The sequence below is a fragment of the Corvus hawaiiensis genome, chromosome 3 (genome assembly GCF_020740725.1).
Source record: "Corvus hawaiiensis isolate bCorHaw1 chromosome 3, bCorHaw1.pri.cur, whole genome shotgun sequence".
Classification (NCBI taxonomy): Eukaryota; Metazoa; Chordata; class Aves; order Passeriformes; family Corvidae; genus Corvus; species Corvus hawaiiensis.
In genome coordinates, this window is record NC_063215.1 from 85,438,279 (window position 1) to 85,454,727 (window position 16,449).

Below are 16,449 nucleotides of genomic sequence, written 5' to 3' on the forward strand. Positions count from 1 at the left end.
TCGGCGGGCTGCGGGCGGGTCGGTGCCGCCGGGACGGGGGGAGAGCAAACGAGACAACTTCCCTAGGGGCACGGGGGGCCCCAGCACGGCGGCAGCGGCAGCTCCTCTCGAAAGGAAGGGGCTCTCCCGTGCCGCTGGCTGCTTCCCCGAAGGTGGCTGCGGGGAGGGGAGGTGGGGGAGGAGCCGGGCGCATCCCCGGGCGGGCGGCGGCCCCTCCACTGCGCCAACCTGCAGGCGGGCTGGAGGCGGCAGCCCCGCCCGGCCTCGGCTGCCGGGGCCGCGCCGCCCCTCGCCTTCGTCCCGGGCAGAGCCGCACGCAGCCGCTTCCCGCTGCGTCGGTCCTGGACTGCAGCTCGGTGGCGGCCAGGGCAACAAGCAGCGGCATCTTGGAGCATCTTCTTTCCCGAGTGCCCTTTCATCTCTCCCAGCCCGCTCCTCTCTCGTACCTGCAGTCTTTTCTTCTCCCTTCACTCCTTCTACCTTATTTCTCCTTGTCTCTCCCTTCTCTTACCATTTTCTGGTTTTAAGGGTTTTTTTTTGCTTTCCTTCTCTTTCTTCTTCTCCCATCCTGTTCCTTTTTGGACCATTTTCATTTAGTGCCTCTTAATTTCTTCATTTCTTCTGGTTTTTTTCCCTTGGACTTTGCCTTGTCATGTCAAGATGGAAGTCAGGCATGACTGGCTCTCCTCATCCCCCCATGAGGGCTTCGAGCAGATGAGGCTGAAGAGCAGACCCAGGGAGCCTTCCCCAAGCCTCACCAGAGTAGGTGCGAACTTCTACAGCACTGTCAAGCAGCAGGACTACAGTGCCAGTGTCTGGCTGAGGAGGAAAGACAAACTGGAGCACGTAAGCCAGCTTCTTTTTCCCCCTCCACCTCTTTTTTTCCCTTATTTTCTAGACCACTGTCTAGGTGCTCTGTTAGGCTGTCTGCCAGCTGGGACTCCAGAAGAAAAGTGTTGCTCCAGTAGTTGGGCATGGCATTTCCCAAATGATAGAGAAAGGAGCTACTTAGAGGTCCCGTAGTGGTCAGATCTGAGGTAAATGGGATGTCCGTACTGTTCCAAACCACATGCAAGTCTCTTCCTAACTGGAAATATTTTTTAACGTTCTTGGCTGATTGCTTCTTCTATTCCAGCAAATTCAGCACTGATGTGGGAGGAGGAAGATTGGGATGGTACAGATGGAGGTTAGAGCATTTATCTCACGGTGATTATAATGTAATTCTAGAATAGTTAAAAGAAAACAGCTGTTTTCTTTTTCTTTTTCTTTTTTTAAAATTCTACATATGATTTTCATTCTTCCCCTCCCCCATCTTTTTCTTCTCCATGCACAGGACTTTGAACATACTCTTACCTATGTGGGGTAGAGATTTCCTTCAAGACTTTTCTTCCTGCAGCAGTAGTACATGACTTAACTGTGTTTGAGGCCACAATAGAACTGATACTGTGGATAGCTCTAGTGAATATTTTATGAGAATTTAAGGTGCTTCAGAGTGTTCCTGTCTCAGATGATGTTTGAAAGCATTTTTCATGTTACTTGTAACAGCAAGGAAATGGGTTGAGAGGACCTGCACGCTGTGTAAGTTTCCTGAATAGCTTATTAGGTGAAACCCATTGTTAGGGTGTACAGTACAATCAAGACAGGAAAGTAGCTGCATTTACAGGGATGTGAAGGAATGTGGATGGGCTTGCATAATGCAACAGTCTTCTATTCTTTACATTAGTGAGTGTGAATTTGCAATCACAGTCACATTGACTTCAAGAGGCACAGGAAAATATTTCATGTGGTACAGCCACCTGAAGTCTCTTTGAATAGAAATGGTCTGATTAGAAGGATAAATTGCCTTTATTACGTGAAAATCCTAGATGGCATAGTAGAGTCCTTTAAAGATGAAGCCTGAAAGAAGGTCCTTTACCAACTAGTTCATGGACTATAACCCTCCCTTCCCATTAACCTGCAGAGTATTTTATCCCTCTTAGTGAAATCTTAAACTTGAGTTGTTTATACTTTGGAGGAAATGACAAGAACTGATGATCAGTTGCAAAGATCACATTTCCAATGTTGAGAAAGGTATTGAATTCTGTATGCCTTTTAACACAATTTTGTGATTCTTCACGCTGACAACAAGGCTTCACAGTAGTAAGCTTGTAAGTGGAGTATTCACCCATTGTGAATCAAGAAGAAAGGTCAGTGCCTTATCTCAGTACAGCTAAAACATGGAAAGCACAGAAATCTGAGCTGTGGCTCTTGTAACTGATTTTTCTACATGTTGATATCTGTGATCAAATGAATGATTGTTAATTGCAGGGGGGAACAATCTGTCAACAGTTTGATGTCTGGTAGCTGAATGGTCAGATACCTGTATAATAAATCATATTAGCAGGAAGAAGAAAAATAGGCATTAACTTGTTTGAAGATTGAAAGTGCAAAACCTTGATTTTGTGTGTGGTTTTATTGCTGGGTTGTTGTTGTTGGGGGTTATTATTATTTTTATTAAGTCAATATTTTGTCACAATAGTAGTCTTCAATAACCCTGCAGCATTTGTGTGAAAAGCTTTCTCTGTAATCTGTGTGGCATGAATGCATGTTCTTTTGGGGGTTTCCCTCTCATTTGATCCAGTTATTTTTACTCCCACAGCCTATTTGAACAATGCAGAGAGGAAAAAAAATTGGAGCATTGATATATCTAGCTTGCCATAAAGTATTTATTTAATTTACATTTATTGTGAATACCCTGCAGTACACTGATATGCCAACAGTAGATACCTGAAAATACTTTGTTTTGTGGTTTAAGGTAACTGCATTACTCATGAATGTCGTAACAGACGGGCTATTGCATGAATATAAATAAAATGTCTATTTATTTATAAATTCTATTTTGTTTATACAGTTTTGGAGAAAGGTTGTTATTTTCTGTTTTCAGATAAATCTTTGAGGGGTTTGAGTGTTCTCTTGCTGAAGAAGTTATTTCCTACACTCCACTCTTCCACTCCAGGAGACAAACCAATTACTTTGAGATGCATCATTTTGAATGGGATAGTCATTGACATATGATAGCTTTCGGCCAGTATTGCATAATGAAGATACTCACATCCTCCATCCACCTCACGAAGTTGCGTAACATTTCATTACAGCTCCCTCTGAGATAATCATGTTGCTTGATACCTACAAAGAAAATCAAAATACAAGGAGTGAGCATTCATGGAGGCACTGAATGTAAAAGTATGTTATCACAGACTTGATGCTGCACAAGGACAGGTGAGGCAGAAGGAGGGTATATAGTGAGTGCAAGTCAAGATACACATGAACAGATTTTGAAGTTTCATATGTACTCTTTCAGCATTGAGGAGGGGGTTGGGTTTTGCTTCATTGAAGAGATTTCTTAAATTGATTTCAGTTGTAATAGGGATGAAATTGGGCCAGCGTATTTTGTTCATTACTTACAGTAAATCCTTGTAGGTCACAGTAGGTATTTCATATTGACTTTTGTTGAAGTGAATAGCATAACTTACTCATGTGCAACACTTATTAATCCATGTAGAGTTTGAGGGGTTAAAAAACATCTTCTGAAGCCAATTTGTATCAAATTGTTTATGTAAAAAGGTTGTCAAATATAGGAACAGTTTGTTTCTAGATTTCAAAACTCTAACAGTTGTGGGTTATGGTGGTGTGGTTTTTGGTTTGTTTGTGCTTGTTTTAGGTTTTTCTTACACAGATTTCAATTTGAGGACTGTGGTAAAGAGGTTCAAGAGTATGGTAAAGAGGTTCAAAATTCAACTGCATTATCTCTTCTGAAAGCACAGAGCAAGTTGTTCTTTAAAATTGATCAATATTTAATTATTGACTAACCATAGAGGAAGTAAAAATCTGGAACATATTGCTGGTGTCTTGCTAATTAATTGTTCTTCAAATGGATCTTAGTATCATGTGGCTCATTGGCTAGTTGTTTTTGTAGAGTTACCTTTTTCCAAGTGGCAGCAACACAGCTTGTACTATGAAATATGTGAACACAACTCACCCCTGTTCTTTTGTGAACTCAGATGCTGCATTTAAGATTAAATGAATCTGCTGTAACGTGTTTGAAGGCCCAATGAGGAGTTTTTGCTGAAGTGAGGCCTCAGTGTACACACATGCTGTAGCCAGTGTGCTGAAGACCCATACTCTTAATGGAGGAATTTACGAGAGATGTGAGGAACTCCAACACTGTAGATGTGATCACAGTGATGTTGCAAACCTTTACCTGAAATCTCTGCAGAGCTGAAATTTTTCAGATTCTATGTATTTGCTTCAACTAGTTCCTTGTGCCTCTTTGTGAAATTGTTTGCCTGGTATTGAAAGTGTTGGAGAGAAAACTGATGTGTGAAATATTCTTAAATGCTTCTTTGCATAGTGGTTTTGGTTTTTGTGGTTTTTGTTTCTTTCTCATTGGTGTTGCCTGTTTTTGATAAAATGTGAATTCATTAAGAGAAAAAGGAGGAGGTAGGGATTGGGAAAGAGTAGCCAACCTGGTAGGCTTTAGCTGATGGGAGTTAGTCTGGTTTAATTTGCAGCAGCTCTCTGTCATGTCTCTGCATCCCAGAGTAATGACAAGTATTGAATAGCTGCTTTCCTGGTACCTCAGCAAAGAATTCTGGAGAACTTAATTTTATATAATAAAAGCTTAAAAACTGAACAGATTTCTTTCTAAGCTACAAGAGATACGCTTCAAGCATATATTCATTTTTGACAAATACACATATTCCTTCCCAAGGATGTAGTGGTACTCTCTCTAATAATGTCTAAATTTAATTATTTGCTTGATTATGTTAAAAGATTTAAAAAATTCTCTTTTAAGAAACTGGTTCAAAACTAACTTTTGGGGAGACCTGACATCAGGACAGCATTATTTCCTGGCAATCCTCAGTCTGTTATTTTTGAATAATCATAATCAGGAGAAGTTACTGAGAATTATTGCATCATTTCTTGTTTTTTTACTGAAGTTCTGATCAGCAGCAAGGGCAATGTTGGGATTTTCAGATTCTAAGTACTCTTGCTGTTACTTGACCAGTTGATGCTGTTGCACACTGCTATGTCTTTGGCAGCATTGCCACCCAGGGAGCAAAGTGGCTATGAGGTACAGGGGTAGCAGTGTCACTTGGCAGCAGAGGCAGATATCTGATGTGCAAGTGTTAGGCTTAAGGCAGTTTACAATGGTGCCTGACAAGTGTGGCCAGAATACTTCTCAGAGCTGCATGACCAAATCATAAATAAAATATAGCTTTAATTCACCTGTCATAATACCTTTATAAAAGTTGAAATCCCAAATCCAATTTTGCCAGTTCATTTTTATTATTCAAAAACTAGTAGGTCTGTTAGGCAGCTTTGTTTGTCTCTCTTTTTTTTTTTTTTTTTTTTTTTTAGTGATACTGGAAATTCTCAACAAAAGCATTGTTGGACAGTTTCCAAGTGCATTTCTGCTCTTGCATTAAAATTAACACTAACGTCAAAAGTCAGAAGACAGATTTGTAATCTTCAGAAGGACGCAGAAGACGCCATGTGCATAGCTATAACCTGCATCACCTAAACAAAGAAGGTGGACATAGCTTGATGTAAAGCACTAACAGGAGTAGAACCCAGTCAAGCCCAGTCCATTGCTGGACAGCGCCAGTGACTTCAGTTTAAGGAAGAATAATGCCAGGATATAAATCAGAATTAAAAAAACATTACCCATGTTCCCAAAACAGCCCCAGTCTTGAAATAAATGCAAACATGTGGCTTCTTTTGAGTTAAATGAATTCATAGAATCACAGAATATCCTGAGTTGGAAGGGACTCACAGGATCATCCAAGACCAGCTCCGGGCCCTGCAAGGGACACCCCAAGGATCATACCATGTACCTGAGAGCATTGTCCAAATGCTTCTTGAACTCTGTCAGGCTTGGTGCTGTGACCACTTCCCTGGGGAGCCTGTTCCAGTGCCCAGCCACCCTCTGGGTGAAGAACCTTTTTCTAATATCCACCCTAAACCTCCCCTGACACAGCTTCAGGCCAGTCCCTTGGGTCGTGTCACTGGGCACCAGAGAAAAGAGCTTTCTCCTCCATTTCCCCTCATGAGAAAGTTGTAATTGCAATGGGGTCTCCCCTCAGTCTCCTCTCCTCCAGGCTGAACAAGCCAAATGACCTCAGTCACTTTTATGGCTTCCTCTCCAGGCCTTTCACCATCTCCTTTGCGTCCTTTGGTGTGACTCTTTTTAACAGCTTCATCTCTTTCTTATATTGTGGCACCCAGAGCTGCACAGACCACTCGAGGTGAGGCCACAGCAGTGCAGAGTAGAGCAGGACGATCCCCTCCCTTGCCCAACTGGTGATGCTGTGCTTGGTGCACAGTTGTCAGAGTCCTTTGCATTAAGCAGGTATAAATAATTGGCCATCTGGAATAATGGCAGACACCAAAAATAATGGTGTGTGCTGTGTAGGAAGGTACATGCATGGGGGCAGTTCAGAGGGTTCTGGAGAGTCAGCTTCCAATATTTGAAGCTTTTTGCTGGTACAGTTGTAGATTTTAATTCCAAATGTCTGTCTGGTCCTGGAGATAGGTATCTATATTTAGATTTCATCGTTAAAATCAAGGGAACAAACTCAAGTTAGAGGGATTTGGGCTTTTTCTCAAGAGGAGACTGGTATGTGGATCGCCTGCCTGGAGCAGTAGTACTTAGCATGAGTTGTGATTCTTGCTGAAGTAGTAGCATGCAGTCTGCTTCACTGCTGACAGACTGTGTGTGGAGGGGAATTCTTATGTTGAAATGCTGATTTCCTTGCAGGTGTCTTTCTCCAGTAATGTTTTGTAGACAAACATAATTAGAGAAAATAAACGTTCAGAAAAGTGGAAAAGGTGGACCAAAATAATTGAACAGTGTTGAGAAAATACTGAATAACATTTTAGGGAAAAAAAATGTTAAATGTTTTCTTTTGAAAATGATATGGGGAATTTCAAATCCTGAATAATTTATTTCTGTAGTTACCACACACAAAAGTAATTTTGTATTGCAACCCAGTGAAAATATGATACCTAACAGTTAGTTTTTCTCTCTTTGGGTATAGTGGGTTAACCTTGGTTTTTTGCCAGCTGCCCACCAAGCCACTCTCTCTCTCTCTCCCCCTGTCCTCAAAAGGACAGGGGGAGAACATGAGATAGAACATCTTTTAGCTGAGATGAAGATGGGGAGATGACCAATTACTGTCACAGGCAAAAGAGACTCAACTTGGGGAAAATTTAAATTAATCTACTGCCAATTAAATATAGGATAGGATAGTGAGAAGCAAGGACAAGACTAAAACCACCTTCTGCCTTCCCTCCATCTTTCCAGCTCAACTTCAGTCCTTTGTTCCTGAATCTTCAGCCTCCTTCCCCTCAATGCCCCAAGTGACACAGGGTATTGGGAAATGGTGGCTGCAGTCAGTTCATAACACTTGGTCACGACTTCTTCTCACTATTCCCTGCTGTGGTGTGGGATCTGTGCCACAGGATATAGTCCCTGTCAAACTGTTCCAGTGTGGGTCCTCCACACAAGCTGCAGCTTTTCAAAAACTGTACCAGCATGGGTCCCCTCCCTGGGGTGCACTCGAGGAATGGACTGCTCCAGCATGGGCTCCCATGGGCTGCACTTCCTGCTCCTTTGTGGGCTCTCCACAGGCTACAGCTTCCTTGAGAGCACATTCACCTGCTCTGGCATGGGCTGCAGTGTGGTCACCTGCTCTGGTGTGGTCCTCCATGGTGTGGGCCGCAGGAGGACAGCCTACTGTCTTCATGGGCAGCAGAGGAATCTCTGCTCCGGCACCTGGAATGCCTCCTTCCTGTTCTCCTTCGCTGACCTTGGCATCTGCAGGGCTGTTTCTCTCACATTTTTCTTGCTCCTCTCCCATAGCTCCTGGGCAAGTTTTTTTCCTTATATGTGTAATCAACAGAGGCACCAACCTGTGCTGTTGATGGGCCCAGCTTTGGCAAAGAGCAGGTTTGTCAGGGAGCCAGCTGGAACTGGCAGTGTCCGGCATGAGGCAGCCACTGGTCTCACAGAGGCCACCTTGGCAGCGGCCCCTCACCCCCCCAAAACCTAGCCATGTAAACCAAATACACTAATCCTAGGAGCAGCTCTTTCTCTGGCATATGAGAAAATCATTCAACATTGCATTAATCTAACATATCAGTTCTGATGATTTCAACATCAGTCACTTTGAAAGTGCAAATCTCTAAAGCTAAATTTAAAAAATTTGAGAGGCATATTCACTGTAGCAAGCTTAATTTATAGTGTCTGACTTTATGTTGTTGCACAGTAATACAAAATGACTTTAAGTTTCAAAGTTGCACTAAAAATTAATTTATATATGTATGCATGTATAAATTTAACTCAGCCCATTCAAGACTTTTGAGAAATGAAGTTTTCTAGTTTCTGAAAAAAAGACATAAATCTTAGCCTACATTTCTTCCAGACGTTAACTTCAGTGTAGGTATAGAAAAAGTGCTTTTCACTGCTTTGCTTTTCCTAATTCTACCAGCATTAAGGAAAATCCAAATTAGTTTTTTGCTATTGTCATCCTTTCTTTTTATCAGCGTTTACCATCCTTGTTTAAGGATGCAGAAACTTGCAGCTTAATTTCCTTGTCTGTTACACAACCAAATACTCCGTAGTCTTCAGTGATTTGGTCTTGTGGCTGACCATTGACTGTAACACTTTTAAGGGTAGTGGGAGTACTTAAAACACAAGGAAAATTACGCTTAATTAATATCACCTCACAAATGCAATCAGTTCACTGTCAGTAGAGGATGCCCAAAGAAGCTAGTTGCTATGACTGGTTGTATGTTTAGCTTAGGCCTTCTTCCAGTGCATAACCAGGAATGGTAAAATACTGAAGGGAAAAGAACTTCTCAGACTATGGAAGGATGGAAACAACAGGCCAGCTCATGCCTATGATAAATAAACCCTGCTTTATTGCCATTCAGGATGGGAAATCATATACTCTTCATTGTTCCTGAAAAAGAAAGTCCTGTGATAAACTCCCTAGATCTGTCTCCCCTGACGGAATGTTTTCTTGAGGCACAAGTTTTGTGCTTTGTTTTTTTTTGTAACATTATTTCAGGTCTGTTTCCCATGCCTTTTTCATAGTTTCATTACTGAGAGGGAAAAAAAATGGGCACCCTGCTAATGTCTTGCAAGGTCCATATATCCTCTTACACCAAATAGCTCCTCTGTTGTATTTCAGAGTCTGAAAGGAGGTTTCTTAAAATAAGATTTTGATGCAACTGTTTAAATTTTTGCATTCCTAGATGACAGTTGGTAGAGTGAAAAAGTGTAACATTAATTTTCCCATGCAGTGACACTCTAATGTCTGTAAGATTGTGTAGTCTGAGTGGACAATCAAGCTGTTTTCAACTTGTCCTTCACAGTTTCTGGGAACAAAAGTAGATTACTTGAGGATAAATCTCTATTAGGCAATAAGTGTGTATTCCCTAAAGAGCTAAATCCAGGATGTGTGCTGCTGCTTGCTTGAAACCTGCATGCCCACGGGGGGAACGATGAGCTGGGTGTGTACTTAGGTGCTCCTTTGCCTGGTGGGGATGCAGTTGATCCATTTATGGAGAAATGAGGCACTCACAGATTCCTTGGTCATTTGTGTGACAAGGGAAGGCAGTTAACCCACTGTCCCCTCAAGTGACAAATGCTGGGCTTTTTATGCTTGCTTGACTATCTACTGTGCCTGAGTGGACAGAGGGGCCACTCAGCTAAAGAAATGTGTGTGGGGAATTGGGAGAACCTCAGAAGTTTAGGAGGGGCAAGAGAGGATGATGATACATTGGTGCCAGTTAAATGAATTGATTTAATCAGAAAAGAATTTTTATTAGATTGGAAACTTACTCCTAGGGTTTTTTTGAGTCTGTATCCATCAAAACTTGGTCTGATTTTTTTTCTTAATAGGATTTGCTCCTCAGAATTCTTTAACTTTTATAAAGACTTTCCAAGTATAACAGAGGATTTGAGTATTTTTATAGGGGTTTGTCTTATTTTTTTTTGATCAATGCACTGTGAATTTGACTGTGTAGATAGCATCTAGCCCTGGATGAAGAAGTATCAGAGTGGTATTTTTAGTAATGCTACATAGCCCTGCTCTCTGAAGATGAAGAAAAATCTACCTATTTCTCCCCACTTTTGCACAGCCTGTAAAACCCTCTATGTGCAGTATTTGTAGGGAATAAAGTGCTTTTTATTAATTTCTTACCTTAAAACCAGGATTTTAAGAGGACTTAGTAAGTTTCATTTTTGACTGTATGATGTCAACATAATCAGCGGCTTGTTTTGTATTTGATAAAGTTGTTGCAGCTCATAAACACCAGTCATTCTATTTTTATTTTTGTTGCTACTCATGTATCTCTATTTACAGTTGTAATTAAATATTTAATGGAATAAAAAAGCTCATGTATTTGAGAACTGCTGCTAATAAAAAAAATAGTGATTTAGATAATTCCTGGCATTCTGATACATTAAATAGGCTGGATTTCCCCAAGGCATTTTAAACTGTTTGGAGCAGAACCAAATGTGGAGCAGTGCTGAGATAGTGATAGTGACCAGCTTAAAATCCTTGATCCTGTTGTTACTGCAGTGAAGGCATATTTACTTGGGGTTGTACTCTTACTTGGTTTTCTAAAAGCTAGTATATGCTGTAAAAAGCCTGACATAACAAGCAGATTTGTATTCGTTTTGAAACACAGGAACATTTAAAAGTTAATAAGGTCTTCAGCACTTCCAGCCACAGTAAACGTGTCATGCCTCACTGCTGCTTTTCGTGTTACAGAAGTGATGCTGCTGTCCATTGAATTTCATGACTGATCCTTTCTAGGCAGGAGATTTTTTGATAAGGGAATATGCTTTATGGACTGAACAAACTTCAGGCATTACCTCAGCTGAGGCTGTTTGCTTCTGGGAATGGTGTTTAAGGCGACACTGTTTCCTAAATGCAGCTTGTGCACTTTTGTTTGATCTTGTTCCAAAACCATGATCCATTGACTTGATTACTATGGCATCAAGTTGTATATGAGCTACTTGAGAGAAGACTGTGCATCAGCTCGGCTGTCACAGATTTGGAGCTAAAAACCAAGTTCAATATCTCATGCTAAGCAGCTGGAGGAAAAATCTGCCTTGGAAGCCTCACTTTTTCTTGAGCTTTAAGTCTCTGGATCATCAGGCTAGTTGCTGGATAAATTATTTGAGAACACTCTGCAGTTAGCACAGGGCTATCAAAAGGACAGAAGGCATCCTAATATAACAGAAGGGATGTAAGAAACTGTAATATCTATGTGAACATGAAAAAAATTATGTAGATCCAGTTGCTCAGCATTTAAGCCCACCTTAAGGTGTTTCAGAATGGAGAATACACAAGGAAGTTAGATGGGTGCAGGGTGCATTTGAAACTAATTACATGCCAAGAGTAATGAATGGATATCTTAAGAAAACTCAGCAGAACAAAGCTATCTGTGAAATTATTTCTTTGTTCCCCATTAAAATACTTCTGTACTTCATTAGAAAGTGTAAGTGAAAAAGGGAGCCCATCATACTAAAAAGCAAATCAAACCTAAACTGGCATATAATTTCAGATTAATGATAGCAGGTATGATCTGTTTTCATGTTTTGTGCTAATTTAAGTGCAAAAGTGCACTTCCTTCGATGGTAATAATTGGGGGAAAACCCCACAAATAAAGAAAACACCAAAACACCTCATTGCCTCTTGCAAAACATTAATTAGATGAGCAAATAGAAGAATGTCCATTGGAGTGACCGGTGGCTACAGTAAAGCTGGGGACTTGTGTCAAGTTCTGCTATTTCCCCATAGTTGTTTGTTGGAGAGGACCCATGAGCATTTAGAAAGGCTTGTGTTCCTGAACACTAAGAAGAAACGCAAGTGATGAGGGGTCATACAGAAATTCTCGTGGCTTTCTGGCAGATGCTGACAGAAGTTGGCCTGTTTAGTTCTTCCTGGGCAGTGATAAACTAGCCAGCATAAATTAGGTTGGGAAGATGAGTGAAATGGAGTAAGTTGGAGCTAATGCTCTGTCAGTTTGCTCAAGGACTGGAACAGCTTTAACCTTTAAGCCTTTGCAGGACAGTGGGGGGGGATTTATGTCTTCCTAAACAGAAGCTGATGTGCATTTGTAACCCTGTGCTGCCCATTTGCTGGTACCTTCTGGAATGTGTTTCAAAGGTTTTAAGCCAGTGGGTTGGCACAGGTAGCAAACACACTGTTTTCTTTCTTTCCCTAAATCAGTACATTCCATAACTACTTCCTGCTTATTAAAGAATTGTCTTACGGCCTGCAGCCATGTGTTTAGTCCTATAAGCTCTAATACTGAAGGTAGCTATCTACTTACTTTTGTGATCTTGGATGCCTTATGGAAAAGTAGTTTCCCAGAGTTTTCAACAGGATCCATAGTGCTAAATTCGGGTTGGATAGTGCACCGACTCTTCACATCATTTAGATGTGGCTTCAGTCATGGTTTGAAGTGTTTGCTAAACTGTACAAATTCTCTGTATCTTTTCACAAAAAAACAGTATGTTTTGTGAACAGCTGACTTCTGCTATTGACTAGGTAAAGAGTCGCTTGGAGTCATGCATGCAGTCCTGTGCATAAGTGCTGCTTAAAACAATATGGGATGAAGTATATTCAGTGCTGCCTCTCTGTTGGAACTGTGATTTTTAGATCCTTGAGAAGGTGCATCTTTTGAGTAATTCCTGTTACATAAATAAAGACTACATAACCCCCCTGGTTAGTGCAGCTGATGGGATGGTTCTAAGGAAAGATGACTTGAAAATGTGTTACTTAAAACAAGCAGACGAAAAGATCACTGATGAATGAAAGCCAAACAATTTTGAAATTATTTGCAATTTTAAACTATTTTTGAGTGAGTTATTTGTAGAATGTGAAACAAATCTATGATGCTGAAGACTGATTGGTACTTACTTGGGATGTTGTGAGCATCAAAATATATCAATACACCAAATGCTGTTTTCAGGCTTTTACAGTGTAAATGATTTATTGTTTGGATAACAATTCCTTTGGGTCTAGCATGAAACAAAACCCTTAAGTGTTCTGGAAAACGTTATCCTTTTGAACAATGCAATTTCCTTTGTCAATGTGAGCTGCTGTCCCTGCAGACTTTTCTTTCAATTCCCCCTTGGGCTTGTGGCAGGCAGCTAACCCCTTCTGTGTTATTTTATCCCATTTTCTGCAATACTGTTCTCTCTGAGCCTTTTTGTCATGTCTTAGCTGCATCAAACTCCTGCTGCAGAAAGCTGGAATGTGCCACACTGTATTCTCTGGCTCTGTGTATATGGACTTCATGCACATCAGCCTAAATCAATTTGTTTCTGCAACCATATGACAGCTGAAACCTTAGTCTGCTGGAAATTTCAATATTTTAAAAATACTTTTTTTTCAGTTTGTGCACTTTTTTCCTCTATTGTGTATCCGTGCTGGGGCTGTTCCAGGAATTCTGTTTGGCTTTAAAGAACTGTTGTTCAAATCCATTTTTTACAAGACACTCTATTGCAAGGTTGGATTTACCTACCCAAGGCCCTTAATTTTTCATTTTTTTTCCTATTTATATAATCTCATAAATTCTTTCATGGTGCTTATTTTTTAAATTATTTTTCTTTATTCCCTTGTCCCCACCCTGCTGCTCTGTCCTCTCAAACTCCTCTAACAAATCCACAGCCCTGTTCTGGTATTGCATGCCGTGTTCTGTGATGCACCTTGTGTGAAACACCCAGGGAAAGTATAGTGAGTAAAATACACGTAGGATTTGCAAAAATGCACTTCTCTTACAAGGTTTCTACATAATTTCTGTTCTGTCAGGACAACACTTTCTGAAGTTCTTAAGTGATTTAAACTCATAAATACTGAATATAGACTTCTGAAAACTCTAAGTTACAAGGAAGATGGAAGCTTCTGGGGTGTGTGAGTTTGGGTTGGCTGACAGCCTTGCAAGTGTGGTCTATAGATCTGATAATATAAAAGCCAATGGTTACATGAAGAGCAATAAAACTTTTCACCACCAGTGTGACTTTGTAGTGTCAGCCAACAGCATGTTCTTTCAGAATCTCTTTCCTTTGAATTAAATAAGAGCTCTGATTTTTTTTTCAGTGCAGAGAAATACAAGCAACTGTACCATTGTGTCTTGAAAGGGATGAAAAAACAGTTTATTTTTCTTACGGAATCTGTTTTTCAGATGATTGCACATTTACTTCTGTTTTTCAGGAAGAGACAACTGAGAGTCCATCTTTTCAAGTTAATTTGTGCAGGTAGTAAGTAGGTTTTTCTCTGATCATGTGAGAAATTTATGGCAGATGTAGAAATGCCTGTTTATTACTGGAGTACCGCTGTAATACCTTCTGATTTATAGGCCACAGTACCTAAGACACATGAAATACTTGAAATTTTTATATGTTTTAGCTCTCAGGTTACCACTGTATGTTATATTTGTGTTGTTTTGGGTTTTTTTAATACATTGCTTAAATAAGAGAGGGTGAAGGGTGTGGTATTTTTGGAAGGCTGTAAGATCCCTTCCTGTTTTGACTAATCAGGTTGTTGTATTGGAGCTGATGCTTTCTATGATTTCTTTTTTGCTAAAAATCTCTCCCTAACAGCTGTTTGTGCTTTGGGTTTTTTAAATGTGTGTTTCTCCAGTATTTGCAAGATTAAAAATATTTTATAAGAGCCTTTGGGAATACTTGTTGCTTTGTTTATTTACTTTATGATTCTGTTTGGCATCAGATGTTCTCAGTTTGTTTCTGGGCATTATTAATTTTTAATAGCATATCTGGCTAATTTATTCAGGCTCATAGTGTGGAACTCCTGACTTGAGTAGAACAGCTTGATGAGGAGCTAGTTACTGATGGGTGTTTGATTGTTACCACCATGAAGGAAATACCTTCCCAAAATACCATTCCAGATAATAATTGCATGTCTAATTTGAGACATGATGATGATGATGCCGGTGGTGGCCTCTCTTCTGTGAGTTACACTGGTTTTACAGTAGCTTGTTCTAGCTGTACTTAATTAACTTTAATTACATGTCTATATATGTGTATAGTTTTAACTATTAAGCATGATACTGTAACCCATAGCTTTGTTTAGTTGTAGTTATTGCACATTTACCATTCATTGTGTTGTTTTCTTCCTTTTCCAAAAAAAAAAAAAAAAAAAAAAAAAAAAGGCAGCTTGGCAGCAAAAGAAAGGTTCTCTTATTATATTGTCCTGGCTGCTCTGCTGTGAAGGGAGAGATTAGTGATTTTTGAAAGCAACTGAGCCATGAGGCCCAGAGAAGCTTTTAGTGTAGAGATGGGGCAAGCAGAGAAGGAGAGGAAGGGTGAAGCTTGAAGAAACTGAAGGAAACTGTAGGCTGGAAGATTGCTGAAAGGAGCAGAGAACTCTCTTGTAGTAGTAGACAGAAAGATGGAAGCTCTTTTAGGGTTCTGGAGGGAAAAACAAGATTGTTCAGCTCAGCCTTTGAAAGCTTTTGACTTGGATAGCCAAATCAGAGGAAAAGACCTGCCCTGAAAGATGATAAGGCCAAAATCTGTTTTCAGATTTTTTCATGCAGTGGGTTTGAGTTCTGGGTTCTGTATTAGCTTAGTACTTTTGTGCAAGCAATTAGAAATAGAGAGGTGTAGGGGTTTTGGTTTTTTTCTTGTTGCTGTTTTTGTCTGTTTTTTGGTATACTCACAGTGGCAAACTCACTGATTTCCCCTGAAGGCTCTGCCTGAAATGAAACTCTCTCATGAATCTTCACATACAAACTGGCCAAATATTGCAACAAGACAAGAACAGCAAAATCAACTTTCATGGTTGGCTTCTTGGAATAGTGGGCTCTAAAAACATACATGGATTTTGATGCAGAGATTGATTTTCTTTTTTAAATGTAATTGGTATCATGGACTCTAATGTCTTCCTGAGACATGTGGACTCATTGCCTGATTGAACTAGCTTCTGTTGCATGTGAGGGATGTGGAAGCTACAGAAACCATCCAAAAGAGGAATATTAAGTATTTTGACTGAATAGGGGCCACAAGATGTGGATATTCTAATTGTGAGTTAATTTTATCAAAGTCGTAATGCAGCTGACAAGTTCTTTAGGATTTTCTATTGGCTTAAATTCTTTATTTATTTGCAGTTCACTGTGTATGACTGGACACAAATAATGCTGTCTTCACCTCGCTCTCTTTTTTTAATATTTGCTGTTTGCAGAGAAGGCACATGAGTAATTTCAAGATGGCCACGTGGACACTTTGGACATAAGCCTTTGCAAAAGTACATTTGCACAAACATTTCTGAGATTTGTTCAATGCCAGAAAAGCTCATTCCAAATTCTGTATGTATGGATGTCACCTGAAAACAGAGGTGAAATGTAATGGTCTCACCTGATTTG

At 40.2% G+C, this 16,449-nt stretch overlaps 1 protein-coding gene across 1 annotated transcript in view; it reads left to right on the plus strand.

Moving 5' to 3' along the window:
* The first annotated feature begins 293 nt into the window (after positions 1-293).
* Positions 294-16,449, plus strand: part of PLD5 (phospholipase D family member 5) — a 184,557-nt gene continuing 168,401 nt past the window's right edge. Inside the window, exon 1 of the mRNA XM_048298663.1 lies at positions 294-846. Within this exon, the coding sequence (XP_048154620.1) occupies positions 661-846 (186 nt within the window). The 5' untranslated portion in view covers positions 294-660. The remainder of the gene's footprint in view (positions 847-16,449) is intronic.